This window comes from Colobus angolensis, unplaced genomic scaffold (genome assembly GCF_000951035.1).
Source record: "Colobus angolensis palliatus isolate OR3802 unplaced genomic scaffold, Cang.pa_1.0 Scaffold224, whole genome shotgun sequence".
NCBI classification, from domain to species: Eukaryota; Metazoa; Chordata; class Mammalia; order Primates; family Cercopithecidae; genus Colobus; species Colobus angolensis.
This window is the reverse complement of record NW_012115422.1, coordinates 4,038,087-4,061,099: the sequence shown is the minus strand read 5'-3', so window position 1 is coordinate 4,061,099 and position 23,013 is coordinate 4,038,087. Positions and strand designations below refer to the sequence as shown.

General features: G+C 40.9%; 1 protein-coding gene and 1 pseudogene across 3 annotated transcripts; one reads left to right on the top strand and one right to left on the bottom strand.

Annotated features, from left to right (window-relative positions):
- The first annotated feature begins 528 nt into the window (after positions 1-528).
- Positions 529-8,175, top strand: LOC105513221 (annotated as a pseudogene).
- On the bottom strand, positions 6,142-18,998 carry HNRNPA3 (heterogeneous nuclear ribonucleoprotein A3). Of its 3 annotated transcripts, none has more exons than XM_011944029.1 (11): positions 16,827-18,998; positions 14,324-14,446; positions 14,088-14,234; positions 13,796-14,006; positions 13,390-13,479; positions 13,211-13,306; positions 13,042-13,122; positions 12,137-12,277; positions 10,864-10,986; positions 10,709-10,776; positions 6,142-10,615 (listed from the first exon to the last, which is right to left on the bottom strand). In XM_011944029.1, exons 1-10 carry the CDS (start codon positions 16,896-16,898, stop codon positions 10,724-10,726), a joined length of 1,137 nt encoding a protein of 378 aa, XP_011799419.1. In that variant the 5' UTR covers positions 16,899-18,998; the 3' UTR covers positions 6,142-10,615; positions 10,709-10,723. The 3 variants fall into 3 exon arrangements, with proteins under 3 accessions (XP_011799419.1, XP_011799420.1, XP_011799421.1); XM_011944030.1 differs by having other exon boundaries at positions 16,893-16,938; XM_011944031.1 differs by having other exon boundaries at positions 13,069-13,074; positions 13,235-13,306; positions 16,893-16,928.
- Between the last annotated feature and the right edge of the window lie 4,015 nt (positions 18,999-23,013).

Sequence of the window (23,013 nt, the reverse complement as noted above, 5' to 3'; positions counted from 1 at the left end):
TGATTCATTTATTTCCATCAGTAGATACACACCCACTATACACTAGGCACAGTTTGAAGTAGAAAGGACAAAACCAATATCCCTGCCCTGGAACTTGCATTCTAGTGAAGGGGAGGTAACAAGCATACTCCACTATGTTAGAAGGAATTGGATGGGGAAAACCAGTAAAAAGCCTCACAACTTAAGGCTGTAAATGGGAAGAGCCTTACTGAAGTGGCAACATTTGAAGGTGGGGGGGAGAAGCTGTTCTCATAGCCAAGAGCACTGTAGACAAGACACAGCGGGTCCAAAGGCTGAACCACATTTGAGAAAAAACAAGGACAATGTGGCTGAAGAAAGGGATGGCGGTGGAATATGACAGAGCCTCGTAAATCTACATAAGTGAGGTGGGGAGCTAATGGTGCTGTTCAGGAGTAACATTCAACTGTGTTTTTAAAAGTTCCCTCTGGGGTTTGTGACTGTTGGCAGTGGCTGCCTAGCTTTCTGGTAAAGGAGTGCAGTTAGTGGCAGGTGGCTGTACCAATCCGGATGGAGGAGAAAGAAGCTGGATTGGTCAGTACAGTGGTGGCAGCTGGACTGGCCATTTCTGCTGCAGGTTTTGCAAGCCAGGAAGCACATATAGCCTGAAGTAAAACAGGATTTTCAAAGTCTACCAAAATCTGCCTTCAGCAGTGGCTATTAGAGAGGTGGGTTTGAACCCAAAATGACAAAATGGGAAGCAGCAATACTACCTGTAAGCCTTACTGCCAGGAAGGGAAAATAAAAGAGATGCTCAGTAACAAATACCATCTTAAATCACCCAAAGAAGGATCTCCTTATATAGCAACCCAAATCAATGAAGCTAAGGATTTACTAGGTCAAGCCCAAAAAAGAAATAAATGTATGATGACTTTTAGCTTCCTACTACTTTTTATGTATGTAAATAATCAACTTTTTTTTTTTTTTTTTTTTGACGGAGTCTTGCCCTGTCGCCCAGGCTGAAGTGCAGTAGTGCAATCTCAGCTCACTGCAACCTCCACCTCCCGGGTTCAAGCGATTCTCCTGCCCCAGCCTCCTGAGTAGCTGCGATTACAGGCGTGTGCCTCCACACCCAGCTAATTTTTGCATTTTTAGTAGAGACGAGGTTTCACCATGTTGGTCAGGCTGGTCTCGAACTTCTGACCTCGTGATCCGTCCGCTTCGGCCTCCCAAAGTGCTGGGATTACAGGCGTGAGCCACCATGCCCGGGTTGAGTATCAACGTTCTATAAAATGCCTCAGAGCTACAACTTTTAAAGTTTCCTCTGGCTTGTATGTTGAGAACAGTATAGAGGGTAAGGATGGGAGTAGGGAAACCGATTGAGAGGTTCATGCATTATGATGGTGGCTTGGTCCAGAGTGATAGAAGGGGGTAGTCAGGGACATCGGATTCTGCCATGTCTCAGAGAACTAAAAGGATTTTCTGGTAGAATGGATTTGAGTCCAGGAAGTTTAACATCTTTAAGAATTGAGTTGTCCGAGGATGGAGAAGACAGGATAGAGGGAGACCCAGGTGGGAAAATCAGTTCCTTTTTGGACATACTGAGAGATCTATTAGACGTTTAAACTAGAGTGTACAAAAACAAGCTCCCTCAAAACCCTGTGAAAATCTGCATGCTAATGAATCATTCAGTTACCGATTATTTCCTCACCTAAGCACGTTTCACTTGTTCATATTGTTTTGCCTTTTTAAAGTGAGGAAATAGAGATTCATTTGTTTAAAATAAGCACTGCATGTGTTAACTATTCAGTGAAGACTCCTAGCAACCCATTAGGAGCAATGTAGTGTTAGAAATACTGTCCCTGGAACCAGACTGCATGGGCTTGCTGCTGCTAATTCCTAGAATCACCTTTAGCAACTCACTTTTTTTTTTTTTGAGATGGAGTCTGGCTCTGTCACCCAGGCTGGAGTGCAGTGGCGCTATCTCGGCTCACTGCAAGCTCTGCCTCCTGGGCTCACGCCATTCTTCTGCCTCCTCTTAAGCGTATTTTCTCATTTATAAAGCAGAGTGGTACTCACTAGGTCACCCCCACAAAAAGCACTGCGCCTAGCTCATAGTAAACATTGTATAAACGATGGGTGTTTTGTCAGTTTCCTTTAGTCTTGTATTATGCTTTTCGGCTACAAGTGAATCCAGTCAAATTAGCTTACAAGAGAATTTCACTGTCTGGCATTGAAAATGACTTCAAGAGGCCGGGCGCGGTGGCTCAAGCCTGTAATCCCAGCACTTTGGGAGGCCGAGACGGGTGGATCACGAGGTCAGGAGATCGAGACCATCCTGGCAAACACGGTGAAACCCCGTCTCTACTAAAAAATACAAAAAACTAGCCGGGCGAGGTGGCGGGCGCCTGTAGTCCCAGCTACTCGGGAGGCTGAGGCAGGAGAATGGCGTAAACCCAGGAGGCGGAGCTTGCAGTGAGCTGAGATCTGGCCACTGCACTCCAGCCTGGGCGACAGAGCGAGACTCCGTCTCAAAAAAAAAAAAAAAAAAAAAAAAAAGAAAATGACTTCAAGGACTAATGGATCTAAGGGTTCAAATGTGAAGATTTTGTGTTGTTCTTCTTGAGCTGGAGTCCCACCATTGCCCACGACGGAGTGCAGTGGCACAATCTCGGCTCACTGCAACCTCCACCTCTCGGGTTCAAGTGATTCTCCTGCCTCAGCCTCCCAATTAGCTGGGATTACAGGTATCCGCCACCCGCCAGTTTTTGTGTTTTTTTTTTGCATTTTTAGTGGAGACAGGTTTTCACCATGATGACCAGGATGGTATATGGAACTCCTGACCTCAAGTGAGCCTCCTTGGCCTCCCAAAGTGCTAGGATTACACGCGAGCCACCACGCCAAGCCAAATGTGAAGATTCTGGGTCCTGAATATTTTTCACGTGCTATCAAGGAACTTCCTTCCTCTGATGGTGTGGTGATGGGGAATCTCGGGAGAAGACATTACTTTTCCAAGCTCAGATAATCCCAGGTCTCCAACAAACTATTTTTAGACCAAATTGTGAGTGGGGAGATGGTGGCAAGAATCTCAGCAGCAGCCCTACCTGGAGCACCTAACATTGACTGGTATTTGAAGGGGGAAGAGCATTGCTGGGCAGACAAAAACAGACATTCTTTGGAAGTAAACTTCAAAGTATTCTGACCAATTATACAAGGTAACTGGCCATAGAAACTTATGATACCTAAAAATACTACAGTGAAGTATAAAACATTGTGAGAAATTATAAATTTCAAATAACAAATCCCAACTATGCCATGACTAATAAAACCAATTGTTCATTTCTCTTGATCTGCATTTGCGTTGTTTTATACCTGTGCTCAAATTTGACTATCAAACTATAATTGCACACCACTTTACATAAAAACCTATCTTCTTGCCAAGATTTCCCAAGTTCCTGTTTTTGACAGGGGCACTGCTCAAATGTTTGCCATATCCGTATTTGTGACTAAGCTTCAGAATACATCCATTTAAACATAGCTACCAGGGTGCTTTGTCTTCAGTTGATGCTGTTTAACACCTGAGAACTGAAAAAATTAAAGACTAGAAAACTTCAATCCTATATTGGGGTGGAGTGGGAAAGACATTGGCATAACTTTTATCACCCATTAGAATTTTAGGTATGCTTCAGGATATCCTTGTAAGACAGTATCCAGCATTACCAAGATGCTATCTTTAGGGTCCATAAGACAGGTGCTAGGTTAAGTTCTTTAAGCTATTGAATTTAACCTTCTGATTGAGGGAGGGGATTATAAATCCATTTTACCACCAAAAAAAAAAAAAAAAAAAGTGTGTAAGTGTGTGTGTGGGGGAATCAGGTTAAAAACAGTTCTTAACCTGTAGTTTTTAGGTCTGAGAATTTTGATGGGAAGAAACTTTCTTCTTCATTTTTACTTCATTTCCTTCACTATTCCAGACAATGAACCACTGGTATTTCACTGTACTTGGCTTAAACTACAATTTAAACCACATTATCACTTACGCATCAGAACTTCAATGTTAGAAATCAGACCCACCATTAGGCCTAATTTAGTGTTTCAAATACTTAATATTTTGGTAATTATTTTCATGTAACATTTGAGTAATCTCACCTGTATCTCATGCCATGTAAAAATCAACATTCTAAGGGGCCTGCTGGAATACCAAACTGCCAGAGAGCACGGCATTAAAAGGAACCAAGTAACCTGCCCAAGCTCACAAAACTGCTTTTACATTGTGTATTTAACATTTCTTACTGATAAAATCTGACCCAAGAATCAGAGTAACAAAAACCTACGAATTACGTTTTCTTTCAGTACCTATTGAGAAAAATAAGACCACTGACTTCAAATAGACAATCCATCAGAATTCTTTTGATATAAAGGATGTAAGTTTACTCAGCATTTACTGAACAGCAGTTAATACAATTAAAAAATTAAGTTACCTGGAGCCTCCAGATACAGCTAAACATTTTACACAATTCCTTTACGATGACAAGTCCTTTAAGTAATTAGTGGCTATATATATGGATGTAGTGTATGTAACTCTTTCATATATTTTAAGGTATTTTTAAGCTGTCAACATTCTTGTGTATACCCTTCACCCAGTTACTATTTCTTTACCAATAAAAGTTGAACAGTATGGGTTAATTCCCATTTCCTAGCAAGCTTTCAGAACTGTGCACAATGTACACTTCAATGTGCCCTTGCCATTACCTGGTGTTAGGGTCACTGAAAATGTACTAAGCTTAAAATGGCTTTTACCTATTACCACCTTACATTCCCCTAAACCTTGGCATTGTAGTATATTCAATCCAAAGTTAAAAATCAACCCAATGTATCCAATTTTTGCAAAAGAAAACAATCTACAACATTTACTACGTTCGTGACGCACACATGCAAACTCAAATTTTATCTCATTTCCTATTTTGCAGTTTATATAACAATGTCCTTTTACTGGGAGAAAACAAGGGTAAATACACATTTGTTGGAAGTAAGTCCACACTCGTCCTTTATTATTCCAGGACCTAAGTATTAAACTGAAATTATTAGACACACCATTCTTTTTTGAGACGGAATCTCGCTGTCACCCAAGTTGGAGTGCAGTGGTGCGATCTCCGCTCACTGCACGTTCCGACTTCTGGGTTCACGACCTTCTCCTGCCTCAGCCTCCTGGGTGGGTAGCTGAGACTACGGGTGCCCACCACCACGCCCAGCTAATTTTTTTGTATTTTTTAGTAGAGATGGGGTTTCATCATGTTAGCTAGGATGGTCTCAATCTCCTGACCTTGTGATCTGCCTTGGTGTCCCAAAGTGCTGGGATTACAGGTGTGAGCCACCATGCCCAGCCTAGACATGCCATTCTTTAAGATTACTTAACTGCACAGAATATGAAACCAGTGTTTGAATACAAGCAAAATGAGTTTGCATTAAGTCTAACAGCTAGCCAAGAACCCTCATCTGGCTTCAACTTATGAAGTATTTCACTTGAAAAAACTGTATTGGGAAAATGCTTAATAGCTATTAAGGCTAGAAATCCAAATACACGTTGTAATTTCAAATAAAAAAATTATCAACGACCTACCCCCATAAATGAATCCAGCAAAACAGATAATCATTACCCACATCATCCTTACCCTTTTCCTCTTGGGTTAAATCAGTGTAGTTTAAGACTACTAAATTTCCTGAAAGGTTTTCCCCAACTTACTTTAACCATATAGTTCTGAACCACTCCACTGCCTCGGTCTCTCAAGATCAAGAAACTAGGGAATTCCAACATCTGAAATGCCCTTTCCCTCCTAGCAACCACCTTTTTCTCCTAGTTTTTTTCTATTCACTCACTCGTTTATCCTTTTTCCCCTCAAAGGTTCAGATGCCTCACAGGTATCACCCAAATACCTAATATATTGTCAAGACCTAAACTATTTTAGGCAACAAGTGCTGATAACTTTAAAAAGTATTTTTTCTTCCATGCCTATTTCCCATGGCTTATTTCCCATATAATAGAATTCACATATTTTTAAAATAACGGATAAAGGCTCACTCCAAGTTTCCTGTTGTTTTATTACTTACTGGTAAAATAAGTCAAAATATTCACCTATAGTGTTTAAGTCACATGAACATTGTGAAGTGACAAAACAACACACACATTTCTAAAAATATTTTAATGAAAAAGTTATCTTTCTGTAAACATTTCATTATACTACAAATGAAACATCTGAATCCATTACAGAACACTTCTGAATTCTTAAAAATCAGAAAACATACTGAAGTTTTAAAGTAATTTTGAATAGATAGGCTAACAATCCTTACATTACCCTTGCACACTGGCATGCTTATTCACTAATTTGTGACATTACTGGAACTCCGAGAGATACTGTCAATTAGGTTTCAACTTTTGACTATTATGTATCGGAACTCTTAAAACCAAGCCTATTTCAATTAGTTACTTAACAAATGTACTTCATTACCACATACTCTCCTTTAGGACACGAGTATAAATTCAGCTTTTTAGAAGTGTAATATTAGAAGCAGTAACCTACAAATTGGTTTAACAAAATCAGTTAAATCTGCCCCAACCACTTATATAACAATTTTTTTTTTAACTGCTGCTACAACTTAGAATACTGTTATTTTTCAGAAACGACAATGGAACTATGTTTAAACAAAATAATTTTATTTCATAAAAAGAAATGAACTAGAAAGAACAATGCCCTTAAAAAATAAAAATGTTTGCTTCACTAAAACCATGTTGTGAGGGAAATTCATCAAAGGCTGTTACCTTATTCAACACGTGTAGAAATTGGGTTCTGATTTAGATACAGAGCCAACCAGTCATTTTCTGAGACTAAACACTGGCAAACTGCGTCTTCATGTAGGGAACTGATAATTTAGAAACTACTTTGCATATTCACTATCTGTCTCCAAAGGATTTTTGCTTAAGTAAACTAACCACCTAAATGGTTAAGCCCTCTTGGGGGCAGCAAAAACAGCCCTTATTACCCAACAACCAGTTTGAACAGTAATTCAGTATTCTTCAGGAAAACGTCTTTTCACAAAGGAGCACTAATTAGGCCCTCACTGCCTAACAGATGAACCAAAACAAAAAAGGAAGCTAAATGTAACCTATTGGTCCAATGAATTCCCTGAATTTATATGCAAGAGAACGTATGAGGCCACTTGAAGACCAACCTTTATCCATGACATCTGGTAAACTTTTCTTGAGATGGGGTCTGTAACCCAGGCTGGAATACAGTGGGGCAGTCAGCTCACTGCAGCCTTAACTGCCTGGGATCAAGGCTTCCTCCCACCTCAGCCTCCCAAGTAGCTGGGACTACAGATGTGTACCACCAGGCCCAGCTAATTTTTATTTTTTGTTGACAGGGTCTCGCTATGTTGCCCAGGCTAGTGTCAAACTCCTGGACTCGGGATCCATCTGCCGCGGCCTCCCAAAGTGCTGGGAATACAGGCGTGAGCCATTGTGCCTGGCCCTGGTAACTTTTAATGTTCCTCTGAAGGTGTTTTCCTAGTATGAGGATTGGCAGCTTAGTGTGTTGTGTGTCATGCTTATTACAAAAATGGTTTTCAGAAAAGCTGAAGCTACTTTCTCTTACCAAAAATTGAGTTTACCCTGAAGACACTAATAATGAATTGCATACACGAGGGGTCACAACTGACTTGATATTAATACTTATGGCTATTTTGCAGGATAATTTTTAAAACTAAGGTTTAAAATGTGTTGGACATGGTACCCAGGTAGTTTTCAGTCGAAGAATTTTACCAATGTGCCTACTAGAGAGGGACCAAGTTGTGAAATATGTAATGTAGACTTGCAGGGAAACAAATGGTGTCATCAGGTTTTACTGTCAACTACAAACCTTACCCAGCCAGAAACCTTCGTATTTTAGATGGTAGGAAAGACATTCCTCATTTAGGCAAGTAGGGTTCTCATTCAACCTGCAAATCAAAAAGATTACTCTTACCTTGCTTTACAAAAAATTACTCTTTAATTAGTGAAAAAATTCAAATTCAAGCCTTACCTAATGCTTATTGCCCTTCCTTGCAGGTCTAAATGCTAGACCTAGTGACTGTGGCAACTATCTCTCATTGATGTTCCAAAAGGCGAAGAGCTCCTTCCTGCTAGACTTTCTTCGATATTTCAGTTGTAATAAGCAGATTTAACTAGCTTTTGGAAAGTTGCTCACTATCATCATAGTATCTTATGCCTTCACTTCTCTGTAGTTGAAGCTCTTGCTGCTGCCTTGTCATTCTTTATTTATGCTGACTTGTCCAAACACAAAAGGCTGCTGAAGTCCTGTCTTAGTGAGTTTCCTTTGATCCACACTGTGCTTAAAAAGCACATCTTAGGTCCTTTAAAGCTGGTTAAATCGCTCTCCTCATGGCTTACTTTTCCACACTGTTCACAAGATCTAAGCTAATACAACTTATAAACAGGTCACATACACAGATTTCACCTGCTTATAGGTTGTAAACATTAACTTACTGTAAATGTTTTCACTATAATACTAGTTCCAGAACATAGAAAGTTGGTTAACAGTACAATTAACCTCATGCCATTAAAGGATACTGTCAAGGTTGTGTCAAATAATTTCACAAACATAAAACAGGAAATGTTAATCTCCCCCATTCCTTTAAACTTTATTTATATGAATAAAAGAACTTGAGACAATTTAGCTCAATTTTAATGTTTCCCAAGCATTATTTTGACCAGGTACCCAGGTTTAAGTTATGAACATTGACAGTGTCCATTATATAACCACACTTGAAGTTATTAAGGACTTAACCATTTTCTAATATTAGCCTATTTTCTACACTGCTTTTCACATATATGCCCATTAACAAACGGAATGTCTGTTACATTTATTGTTTTGTGAATGTTTCTGGAAAACTGCAGTATGTGTGAAGACCAATTTCCATGCTGGCATTGCATGCATCCAAATATTAATGCACAGAGGCACAGAATTAGAGCAACAAGAGAGCATATTCAAACACTAGCACGCCCCATTCCCCTTTTTATTGCTTGTTTGCTTAGTACTTCTTAAACAAAAAGAAAGACTTGAATTCAACGTTCAACTACCAAAGAAAGAGTAACAGCAGGGCACATACTCAGGGCTCAAAAGAAATTGTAAGCACTAGCTGGCGCAAAACAGTAGACATTGGTTTATATTACTATATATATATATATGACCTTATTATCTAAGTCTTCTCAACCAGGGCCTTCCAAACCAATTGGTAACAACATGATTTATGTTGAAATATACACAAGAAATAACAGTGTGTTCTTTGGGCATTTAAGAACTCAAGACTATCCAAATTTGAATTCAGGTCTGTAGGAAGTGAGAAGCCTGTACTAAGCAACTGTGCTACATTTCTGCTGCAGTTAGATTATTTTGGACAATTATACCTAAACTATCCTTGGTTTCATCCAGCAAAATGTATAGAATACAAACAGGAAAGCATGCCAGCCAGTCAGGGGTTTAATAACGCATCATTTTTATTCTCTTGCTCTGAAAACTTGTATCAAAAAAAAACTAAACTAAGGAAAGTAACTCAAGATTTATGGGCCTCTTGTGCTTTAAAAAAAAGAAAAAAAAAGGTACCTACTAATTTGCTCAGATATAGCAGGCTTAATGGTTCTATATTTGTAAAAGTTTTTAAGAATGGTTTCTAACGTAGGAGAGGGAAAACATCCACTATCCCTTTTCAGAATTTAAATGGAGGACAGTAAACATTCTTTACACCCAAAACCTATGGCAGCAGTTCAAATTTGACCAAGGTAAATGTATGGAGATGTTCTAAACACAGCTAAGACTCAGCAAGTCTAACACACTAAAATCATATGATTACATTTTAAAAGAAAATGCACAAAAACCAAATAGAAATTTTGAGATTTTTTTCATTTGAAGGTAATCTTAATGCTATTAAATTCACAAACGCTAATTTAAATACCCAATCCTATTTATCTAAAACACACATTGCAAACACACAAATTATCTATTCTCTCCACATGTCAGCGCCCATTCATATCATGGTTTGGAAATGGGGAGACTAGATTCCCCTTAAACTGCAAGTCAGCAGGTGTTTCTTTACAGTTAACTTTAGCAAAATTCATACAAAATAGTAATTAACAATGATCTTCTTTACTTGTTAACTCACAAGGAAACACCTTCAAAACTGCATTTTGTTAAAGTTTCTGTACTAAAATGTAGAAAAACTGAACTACACAAATATTGAAAAGTTAAAAATTCCTTAATTTTTTATTCCTGGTACCACTACCACAATTTACAGGGCAATATACCTGATGTAATGAAAAGAAAAAGAAAAAGACAAAGCTACAACAGATAAAAGACCTCAGGAATGTACATCTAATTGACACTACATTGCATTAATCAATAGCTGCACTTTTTGCAAACTGTGGCTATGACAGTCCTGAACAAGAAGGGTTTCCTGTTTAAGCTGCAGTAACTTTTCTGACTATGGATCATCGTTCCTTCTGTGGCAGATTTTTACAGTTCCTCTAATGCATTTGGGACGACTGTCTCAAAGTAACCTGCAGCTTTCCTGACAACTCCTCGCTCTCTCTCCTGCTAAGAACTGTAGCCTGTTGAATAATACAGGATAAAAAAATTATTACACTCAGTGAACAGTTCCACATATTCTTTTATCATCATAATAAAAATTTAAAGATACCTACCCTTTTCTGCTGTTTTTAGAACCTTCTGCTACCATATCCACCACTTCCACCACCAGATCCATAACCACCTAAAAATAGACATAGTATTTTAAAAGAAGTATACACATTTCTTTAATTAAAAAGGCTCTAAAGAATTGATTTAAGAAAGTACTTACCACCATAGGGACTGCCCGAGCTTCTTCCACCAAAACTGCCCCCTTTCATGGGTCCATAATTTGACTGCTGTTGTCCACTATAATTTCCAAAATCATTATAGTTCCCACCACCACCATAGTTACCTGAAATCATAAAGGTTTTATGTGTGGTTTACCTACACAATAATCATTTTCCCCTTTTAATGTATGTAATTATTATCTTTTAAGAATTATGGTAGCATGCTTATACACATCACTTTGGTAGCACCACTTGGGATAACTGATGTCAGGGTATTCAAATACAATCAACATTTTGTCTATATTAGATGCTATCTTCTAGGCCCATGTTGTCTCTACCATTAACACCATTAAAATTTACTATGATTCTGATGCAGTATAACATTTAAAACAATAAGAAGGCATTATAACTTGTTAAAACTTCACTCATCTGTCACTGACATGTTAATTAGGTCCAACAAAACAGTCCATTCCTAAGAAAGCTTTTAACAGTATTCTGGATTAATGACCTATACTTGCTTGCTTGAACTCTGCAACTACCTGTGACATATTAAGACCCAAAGTACTTTGTTAACCTAAGCCCTCGATGGCAATCTGCGCACTTCAACATGATTGGAGTATTCAAACATTTTATTCCCAATTGTCCAGTTTAAAAGTACCTAAGAGTTAAGTAACATTTTGGCAATAAATAAACTCCCAATCTTTTACATGTAAAACATGTATTAAATACTGGTAAATGTTCATTTTTAACTACTCAATTAAGAATTGAGTACATCTGACTGAGCATGGTGGCTCATGCCTGTAATTCCAGCACTATGGGAGGCAGAGGCGGGCAGATCACCAGGTCAGGAGATCGAGACCATCCTGGCTAACATGGTGAAACCCCGTCTCTACTAAAAACACAAAAAAATAGCCGGGCATACTGGCATGCACCTGTACTCCCGGCTACTTGGGAGGCTGAAGCAGGAGAATCGCTTGAACCCGGGAGGCGGAAACTGCAATGAGCTGAGATCACACCACTGCACTCCAGCCTGGGCAACAGAGCAAGACTCCATCTCAAAAAAAAAAAAAAAAAAAAAAAAAGAGTTGAATACATTTTACCAAATAACCAGCAAAGTCAAGAAAATTTGGTTTGAACTACCCACCATTTTAGTATTTTTTAATATTACAGAACATAAAATTTGATCAAATGCTAACTTTTAACACTTTTCAAATGTGTCATGCCAACTATTAGCAACGAATATTTAACATTTAAATGAAACAAGTGAATGCTTACCACCGCCAAAATTTCCTCCTTCATTGTAACCATCATATCCTCCACCACCGCCACCATATCCACCTTGGTTTCCATATCCTGGTCCACCACCACCATAGCCCCCTCTACTACTATAACCAGGACCACCGCCATAGTTGCCACCTAAAAAAAAACAACAAACAAAAAACAAGACCACACAAAGACGTTTCAAGTATATAGTCGAGTTATTCAATTCTGGTGTGTGTGCGTAAGAGACTGAGTCTTGCTCTGTTGCCCGGGCTCAAGTACAGTTGTGCAACCACAGCAATGCAGCCTTGAACTGCTGGGCTCAAGTCATTCTCCCATCTCACCCTCCTGAGTAGCTAGACTATGGGCATGTGCCACCACGTTCCCCTACTTTATTTTGCTAGAGACACAGTCTCTCCTTATGTTGCTCAGACTGGTCTCAAAAGCCTCACCTTAAGCAACCCTTCGGCCTCAGCCTCCTGAACAGCTAGGATTACTCAACTATGGTTTTATATTACATTTAAGCCACTGACAAATAAGCCAATGAGTTGATTCAACACTCTGAAGCCTGGTAATAGCTAATAATAATAGGATATCAAGTATCTGCACTAGTAAGAATAAAAGTAAGTGTTTAACCATCTTGTGATAGTTAAAAAAAAAATCAGTTTTTCTTTTATAAAATTTCACTAAGAAAAATACAGTCTCAGACTTAATAAAACAATCTGGCTCAACCCCTGCTACTTGCTGAAAAAGAGCAGCTAATGTATCTTTAGGGGAAAAAGGGTTCCTGCTCTTCTATGGCATTAGTTTGGAAATACACCTTAACCATTAAGCCATTCAAGCTTTGACTAAAATTAGAAAAGTATAATAAACAATTTTCAGTAAGTTAAAATATCAATCAATGAAAATAAGCCACGTACCATCACCTCCAAATCCATTATATCCACCATCACCTCCTCCATAACTACCTCTGCTACCACCACCTCCACCACCATAGCCTCCTGAGGAAAAACAAGAAATGAATTAAAATCATATATTCAACTTACTGAAATGTTAGCTGTGCATGTACTCAGAAGATAAACAGCCTACCTCTTCCACCAAAGTTTCCACCACGGCCAAAATTACCTCCACCACCTCCAAAGTTTCCTCCACGACCCATAAAATTGCCAGATCCACCTCCACGACCTTTAACACAGGCAAGGGAGATTTTTGAGAACCTTACAAACACGACTCACGTCCACTGTGTACATGTGTATGGTCCTACTCACCTCTCTGTGATCCAGCAGACTGCATCTCTTGTTTAGAAAGGGCCTTTTTCACTTCACAATTATGCCCATTAATAGTGTGGTATTTCTGAACTAAATTTTTTTTTAATCAAACAAAACAGAAAGTTATTTTATGTTTGGAAAAGCACATATACGAGATACCCTGTCATTATGTAACCCATTAAGACATAATCAGGTAGTTACTCTGGGAATGAAGGAGCATTCTGAGATGTTAATGTTTATTTCTTGATCTGGATACTGATTACACAGGTACAGACACTATCAAAACTGACTATACACTATAAATGCCATTACACGCAACAGAAAATTACAAGCAAATTAGCAAATTCAGTTCAAGACAAAACCCACCTCTACTTTCTCATTCAAGTTACCATAAATTGTTACTTACCAACAATTTTATCAACTGTATCATGATCATCAAAAGTTACAAAAGCAAATCCTCTCTTTTTTCCACTCTGCCTGTCTTCCATAACTTCTATGGTTTCAATCTTGCCATACTTTTCAAAGTAGTCTCTCAAATTATATTCTTCTGTATCTTCTTTAATACCACCAACAAAAATTTTCTTCACTGTTAGATGGGCACCAGGCTTTACAGAATCCTATAAATAAAGTAATATATTAAGTCAAGAAACAAACTTTCACAACAATTTCACATATTACACAATATATTATTAAAATACCTCTCTAGAAACAGCTCTCTTTGGTTCCACTACACGCCCATCAACCTTGTGTGGTCGAGCACACATTGCAGCATCCACCTCTTCAACACAAGAATAAGTCACAAAACCAAAGCCCCTGGAACGTTTTGTTTGGGGGTCTCTCATTACCTACAAAATAAAAGTTTTATAACGTTGAAAACACCTCCATGGATTCTCTTCAACACTTAGAACCCTTCTATTCCCTTAGTGTAACTTACCACACAATCTGTGAGTGTGCCCCATTTCTCAAAATGTTCTCTTAAACTATCATCTGTAGTTTCAAAGCTCAGACCACCAATAAACAGTTTTCTCAACTGCTCTGGTTCCTTTGGATCATGGCCCTGAGAGAAAGAACCAATACTCTTAAATTATCTTACGGTAGATGGATTAAGATGCATGAAGAGCCTTTAATGTACTGTAAGAAAATCAGCATCAAATTCCTGTGACAATTAACACTTTGTCCAGTTAAAACTTTGACCAGACACTAGGCGTGGTGGCTCATGCCTGTAATCCCAACACATTGGGAGACCGAGGCAGGTGGATCACCTGAGATCAGGAGTTCAAGACCAGCCTGGCCAACATGGCGAAACCTCATCTCTACTAAAAACACAAAAACTAGCTGGGCGCGATGGCAGGCGTCAGTAATTCCAGCTACTCGGGAAGTTGAGGCAGGAGAATCGCTTGAAGCCAGGAGGCAGAGGATGCAGTGAGCCAAGATCGTGTCATTACACTCCAGCCTGGGCGATAGGAGCGATACTACGTTTCAAAAAAACAAAACAACAACAAAATAAACAACAAAAACTTTGACCAGAAATACAGACTTCAACTGTTAAAAGGGCTAACTCATATCAAGGAAACCTATAACCAGCCTTTCAAAAGCCAACATCACTTCAAGTAAATTGAAATCCAAGACAAATCCAGAATCAAAAAACCCTTCATTTTTTAAAAGCTGCAATTGTCTGAGAACCTTTACTTTAGAAGTTGCTAATGAGAAGTCATTTTCCAAGGCACTAAATTGTTGGAGAAGCAGTGTTGCATCTATCCCACTTCAACTCTTCTCAGTCTACATCCCAACATGCTTTTAATTTTAAACTCCAAACTGTGATGAACAATCTAAAAGTTCTAAATGTCAAACTTACAGAAACTCACTGCTTTCAAGCAATTTAATTTAAAATAGGCATTCCTAAGCCAAACCAGCATTTCCCAAAAAAACTAAGAGGAAAAAAAAAGCCGACCAAATAGCTTTCTATAACCCGTGTTTGTTATATGCTGCAAAAATCTTCATTTTATGACTCAATTTTAAGAGTCACAACAAACTGGCAAGTTGGACTTACATTAGGAATGGTATGTATTGTCTGACTATAAGAACGGAGCACAGCAAAACAAAAATTGAGATTTTGAAGAATTAGGGTGTCTTGAAATTGTTTTATACTTCAGTCAGACTTCTTAACACATTGCATGAACTGTCATTTAATGCATGCATTAAGGTTTCCTTCACCCGAAGTCCTTAAATAAGGGGGCTCACAGTTACATTCTCATGTCTTCAAGTGTCTTCTAGAGGTAGAGATGTTAAGGCATTTAATGTGAAGAGATTGTCACATGCTAGAAAAAACGTTAAGAGCCTAAAGCATTAATTAATTCACGTAGTCTCATCTTTTCAAGTCTTGGATAAATGTATTCGATTGACAATAACGAAATCGACAAAAATATTTAGGATCCACATTAAATGTACTGCAAACAAGTGAAAATTTCAACTTTGGTTGCAGTCCTCTAAATAAAATTCCAGGAAACTACAAGCAGAGCCGACTCAAAGAATGGGAAAACATGAAGATAAAAAACATTTTTAAATTCTTCCTTAACATCTACATTCAAATTCTTCTCCACCCACCCTCCCCAAAGGCCGGGGTCGGTAAAAAGCTGGCTGGGTTGTTTTTCATATCTGCACTGAAGTTCTCAAATACTAAGTTCTTCGCCCACATGGCGGTTTGAGAAGTGTAATGTAACTACTTCAGAAAAACAGGAAGTATTCTAAAAAGCAGCAAAGTTTTTAACAATCTCCTATTTCCAACAGGATGCTGCGAAGAAAAGAACAGGCCAATTATCGACCTCTCCTCGCGGAGAGGACCGGTAAAATGCCTACAAAAGCGTTCGCCGAACTTCAGCGAAAGCACTACCTTCTCGTGCTTCGAGGCCATTTGCGGCATTTTCTGCCGGGCCGCCTCCGCCCTCTTCCCTCCAATCCCAGGCTCTCTTTCCCGGCGGCACAGCGAGGCGGCGGCCATTGCGGGCCAATGCGCCATTTCGTAACGCGGCGGCGGATCAATGTCAATGTGGCCGCCGCCCGCTTGCTCGCTCGCCCGGATGTGCCTGCTCGTCCCTTCCCCTCCCCCACAACCTCTTCCCAACCGCTCCCGCCGGGGCCCGCCATGCCGCCCTCGGCCTCGCTTCGGAGGCCGCGCAACCGGCAGGCCGCATTCCCTCCCGGGGCCTCCCCGACCACGCCGCGCCTCCAAGGGGCCGCCTGTGCAGCCGAAGGTGAAGGCGAGGCGGGTGAAGGGCCCCGAGGAGGTCTCCAAGGCCCGCTCCCCTCCCCCTCCCACCGCCCGTCTCAACGCAAGAGCGCGGGACGGCTGCCCCGGTTCACCCGGCCTCCCCGCTCCCACCGAACCAGGCCCCCCACGCCGGCCATTCCCCACCAACCCCCCGCTCTCCCCCTAATACCTCCTCCCCCCGGCGGCGACGGCGACGGCCGGAGTCGGGCTGGGGGCGACCGGGCGGCGGTTTTACCTCCATTTTGAGACCGGACTCGCCTCTTCCAACTCGAGTTCAATATGGGACCGAGAGGAAGAGGCGGGGCCAGTCGTCACGTGACGCGTTTTCCGCGCGCCGCCAGTCTGGTGGGGGAGGAGCGAGCTGGGAAGGGGGCGGAGCCAAGCGGGCGCGAAGAAAGACTGGACCAGCGGGTTGGCGGGCGGAGAGCGGAGGCGCGGCGTGCCGCGGGAGCGCGCGCGCCTAGCCGACTTTCAGGGCAGGACCGCCTTTGGCGCCGTTCGCGTCCGGACAAGTTCCGGGACGTCAGTTCGGTCTCCGCCAATGGTCAGCGTCCACGTAGAGAAAACGCCTCGTGATCGCGCGTCACCAGAGAGAAAGGCCTTTCCCTTTCTTCTCGCGCTTGTGCCTCCTTCCCCCGCAGGCCTCTAGTTTTCCATTTCCGAATTCATTCCATTCCTGTGCCCGAAATAAAACCCACGTTTTTCTTGCTTGTAATTTAAAGGTTGCAAGAAAAACCTCTTAGCCCTTCGGACCACCTCTCCTGTTTCCAAATGCCAGGGACCAGTGTCTGTGACTGCGGCGCCCACCTGAGGGCATGTACTGAAAATCCCTGCGGCTCCGACGTGTGGGAATCACAGGCACCCTGGACAGGCCTCAAAACGCGGCTGACATACAGAATTTTTACCATTAACGACCTGAGGCAGGACTGGTGGAGGTCAGTTCATTAGTTACTGATCTCAAGAAAAAAGTCAGGACTATTTTCTAATGTGCTTCTTTCAAGTTAGTGTGGAAAGAGCTGATGCATCTGTTGTAGCTGACGGAATTTAAGGAACTGAATAATTGACAAGATTTTCAGAAAAGCAGGGTCGCCAGATGATGCTATCAGTTTGCGAAAGATTACCGTACCAGTTTGCGAAAGTTACCGTAATGCTCTAGAGATCTAATCCTTTCTCGGCCTAGTCAGATGATTTTAAATCATTTGACTTTACAGAGCTTTAGTTTCAGTTTTTTACATGAAAATGGGGATGGGATTAGGTCATCTTCTAACACCCAGGCCAACCATAAATTGATAATCTGTGAATCCATATTTAAAGTTACTGATAAAAATAACCACAATTGACGAGCCTCGCTTCCATGTTAGGAAATGCTTTATATTTTAATTTAGCAACCCATGTGACCAACTCTTTTAGAATTGAACTGGTTCTCCCTAGGAAAGGTTAGAAATCTAATCAGTTACATTAAAAGTTTCTGTTAACAAATGGGGAGTGGTCGACTTGGAGTTTGGAAAAGGGGAGCGCAAAGTCTAAGAATTTGTTAATTTATCTAACCGTTGCCCCAGGAGGACCTGCGTTATAGTTTGGAAACATGCACAAAGGTTAGTTTTGTGGGGCAGAAACCAGTTAGCAGTCCTTAATGTAATTTGAATGAAATAACCGTTCAAACCAGACTCCTCCTGTTGCTTTGATTCCTTTTTCGCAAACTTTCATGTGTTCTGTGTATCCAGGTGCTCCTGATGGCCAGCAATAGACTTGAGACATTGTAAGAATGTATAGCCTTAGCGTCTAGTTAGTGTTAAGATTTTCTAAGTCTGATTACTGTGAAATAGTCCTGGTAATTTTATCAATTCTGGATACAAAGAAAAATGCAAAGTGAAAGACCTTTGGAAAGTGGTATTCACACCAGAGTACCCTATGAAACACTACATAGGTGATCAAGAAGAGTGATCACCTGGCTGCACTTTAGGGTATGTTTTTCCAGGTTTTTCTAATCAAGTTAATTCTAATCAATAACTTGTTCTAATTAATAACTTTTGTATAAATGTTAACGTTAAATCGCGAAACAATGTGGGATGGGATACTAAGTTCTCTCCAGGAACATGAAATGTCAGTCCATTATTCACATCTTTTTGTCCTCCCCATTGTATTGGTCCAGATTTGTTGTTCATCCTGACTGTGTGCTGTTTTTAGACGTTAGTTTTTATGCTTTTGTCTAAACTTAAGCTCTGGCCAGGCGCTATGGCTCACACCTGTAATCCCAGGATTTTGGGAGACCAAGGCAGGCGGGTCACCTGAGGTGGAAAGTTTGAGATCAGCTTTGCCAACATGGTAAAACACCATCTCTACTTTTAAAAAATACAAAAGTTAGCCGGGCATGGAGGCACACGTCTGTAATCCCAGCTGCTTGGGAGGCTGTGGCACGAGAATCACTTGAGCTCAGGAGGTGGAGGTTGCAGTGAGCCGAAATTGCCCCACTGCACTCCAGCCTGGGTGACAGAGCGAGACTCCGCCCCTCTCCCCCGCCAAAAAAAAGGCCGGGCGCAGTGTTTCAAGCCTGTAATCCCAGTACTTTGGGAGGCCAAGGCGGGCGGATCATCTGAGGTCAGGAGTTCGAGACCAGCCTGGCCAACATGGTGAAACCCCGTCTCAAAATACAGAATTGGTCGGGTGTGGTGGTGGGTGCCTGTAGTCCCAGCTACTCTGGAGGCGGAGGCTGGAGAATTGCTTGAACCCGGGAAGCAGAGGTTGCAGTGAGCTGAGATCACGCCATTGCACTCCTGCCTGGGTGCAAGACTCCATCTCAAAAAATAAATAAATAAACTTAAGGTCCAGTTGTGTCTCAGGTACAAAAACCACTTTTCCGAAAGTCCTTGACCCTGTAGGGCACAGACTTGAACCTTGGCTGTGGTCTACACTTGCAGCCCTGACTCTTTAAAATGAAAAAGGGAGTGTATAGGATGGGAGGAGGGAGTGAGGGTCCTAGGGTGAGATGGGTGGCAGACAAACTTTATAATCTGTGTCAGACCCTCTCCTTTATATCATGACATACAGAAAATGATCATTTTTGTGCAGCGTACTGGGGTAAAATAGAAGATATTTGGAGGCGTCTAAATGGTGGTAATGTTTTCTTTTAGGTATCTAATTTTAATAAAATACAAAGTATTAGGGATGGTATTAAATATTAAATTTGCATAAAACTTTCAAATTAAAATTTCCTATGTTTTTTAGTGATGCACTCCTGTGAATATATTTTGATATTAGATTTTATGGTTGAAGTGGCTTTATGCAGTTTCTGATCTAGAGTTTTTTTTTTCTTGAGACAGTCTCACTCTGTCATTCGGGCTGGAGTGCAGTGGCATGATCTCGGCTCATTGCAACCTACCACTCCTGAGTTCAAACAATTCTTGTGCCTCAGCCACCCAAGTAACTGAGATTACAGGCGCATGCTACCATGCCCAGCTAATTTTGTTACAGAGTCTCGCTTTATTGCCCAGGCTGGAGTGCAGTGGCACAATCTCTGCCCACTGCAACCTCTGCCTCCTGAGTTCAAGCGATTCTCCTGCCTTAGCCTCTCAAGTAGTTAGGACTACAAGCGTGCACCACCATGCCTGGCTAATTTTTATATTTTTAGTGGAGTCAGGGTTTCACCATGTTGGCTGGGCGGGTCTGGAATTCCTGATCTTAAGTGATCTGCCCACCTTGGCCTCCCAAGGTGCTGGGATTATAGGCGTGAGCCACAGTGCCCAGCTGGAGGAAGGTAACTCATTCTTTTTGTTTGTTTATTTGTTTTTTTTTTTTTTTTAGACGGAGTCTCACTTTGTCACCAGGCTGGAGTGCAGTGGCAATTTTGGCTCACTGCAACTTCTGCCTCACCGGGTTCAAGTGATTCCCCTACCTGAGCCTCTCAAGTAGCTGGGACTACAGGTGCCCACCACCATGCCTGGCTAATTTTTTGTATTTTTAGTAGAGACAGCCTGGGCAACTTGACCCTGTAGGGCACAGACTTGAACCTTGGCTATGGTCTACACTTGCAGCCCTGACTCTTTAAAATGAGCTCTGTTGCCCAGGCTGAAGTGCAGCAGCATGATCTTGGCTCATGTTTCACCATGTTGGCCAGGATGGTCTCCATCTCTTGACCTCGTGATCCACCCACCTCAGCCTCCCAAAGTGCTGGGATTACAGGCGTGAAGGAAGAAGGTAACTCTTAAAAGGGAGGAATTGTAATAAACTATAAGCTTTGTTATCTGCCATTATATTCAGAATATACCAAAAAGCTTTATTTTCTAAAATCTTGATTTTTAAATAAGGAGTTTATAAAGTAAAACACACACAAAAAATCTTTCTCCACAAGATCCTATTACACAGATTTGACCATGATCAACAACTTATTATATATCCTCTCACATTTTCTTCTTGGCCTAATCAATGCTAATATATATATGAAACAAACATATTTGTTTTATTTTTGCAAATGTATGTCTAACTATCCAGATTGATTTGAAATTTCCTTTCTTTCCCACTTAACAAGGTTTTTTACCAAACTCTTACTATGTGCCAGGCAATCCTAGGTGCTGGAAATTCATCATAGTCACTCACATTATTGAATGCTACTGTATACCTTGTAATGGACCAAGTACTTTATGTTCCTGATCTCATTCCCCTAACAAACTTAGGAGGGTAAATTCTCCCTAATCTGGGAGGTAGGGGAGTTGAATACATTGACTAAAATTATATAGGCTCTACAACTAAAGTGCTGAATGAGAATGTCATATAATCACTGTATTTACATTTTAATGTTCTTGAAGGTAACAACCTTTTCTTTCAAAATGTATCATACATTTGTGTTGTTCACTGTGTTTCTTATGTTTCCAGAGACCACTACAGTGGTTGGCTCTGTAGTAGGTGATTCACTTATTTGTGGAATAAACATTCAACATTAGATGAATGAATGATGGATGACATATTTTGGGTCCCCTTCAATGCTCTGTTGGACCTTGATATGGTTTGGCTCTGTGTTCCCATCCAAATCTCACCTTGAATTGTAATCCCCGTAATCCCCACATGTCAAGGATGGGACCAGGTTGAGGTAATTGAATCATGGGGGGTAGTTTCCCCTATGCTGTTCTCATGATAATTTGTGAGTCTCAGGAGACCTGATGGTTTTATAAGCATCTGGCATTTCCCCTGCTTGCACTCATTCTCTCTCCTTCCACCCTATGAAGAGGTGCCTTCTGCCTTGATTGTAAGTTTCCTGAGGCCTCCCCTGCCTTGTGGAACTGTGAGCTAATTAAACCTTTTTCTTTGTAAATTGCCCAGTCTTGGGTATTCATAGCAGCATGAGAATGGACTAATACAGACCTACTGCATAATTTGTGGAGACTTGTGCAAAATGAAAATGCAGGGTGCCATGTTCAAAACTTATTAAGAATTTCAAGACATGACATCAAAGTATTAAGCCAAGCCAGGACCCTTATAAGTGCTGGACTCTGTGCAACTGCAAAGGTCATATGCCCGTGAAGTCTGCACAGTGCCCTGTCTAGAGCACGTACCTGGTCTCTTTCCAAAAATTTATTCACTTGCCATCTTGTATTTACTTCCGCTTTCTCATCAGCCACTCATTTCTTAAGTGTTCCTAATCTAGTTTCTGCCTCAGGCTGCCACTCATTTCTTAAGTGCTCCTAGTTTCTGCCACAGGCTATAGAAATTGTTTTTCCAAGGTCACAAGCGATTATCTAACTGTCAGATTAATTTCCCTGTTCTTAAATGTTAATCCTGCCTGACCTAGGGATTAACAGTACTGCCTGTTCCTCCTTTTTTTTTTTTTTTTTTCTTTTTTTGAGACGTAATCTCACTCTGTTGCCCAGGCTGAAGTGCAGCAGTATGATCTTGGCTCACTGCAGTCTCTACCTACTGGATTTAAGTGATTCTCCTGCGTCGGCATCCCAAGTAGCTGGGATTACAGGCATGTACCAGCATACCTGGCTAATTTTTATATATTTTTATTTTTCATTTTTTGAGTTGGAGTTTTGCTCTCGTTGCTCAGGCTGGATTGCAGTGGCGCAATTTCGGCTCACTACAACTTCTGCCTCCCAGGTTCAAGTGATTCTACTGCCTCAGCCTTCTGAGTAGCTGGGATTACAGGCGCGTGCCACCATGCCCAGCTAATTTTTTGTATTTTTAGTAGAGACAGGGTTTCATCATGTTGGCCAGGTTAGTCTCAAACTCCTGACCTCAGGTGATCCACCTGCCTTGGCCTCCCAAAGTGCAGGGATTACAGGTGTGAGCCACCACACCCGGCCCTGTTCCTTCTTTTCGATGTTTTCATTTTTTGTCTTTATTAAGGACAATGATTCTTCCCT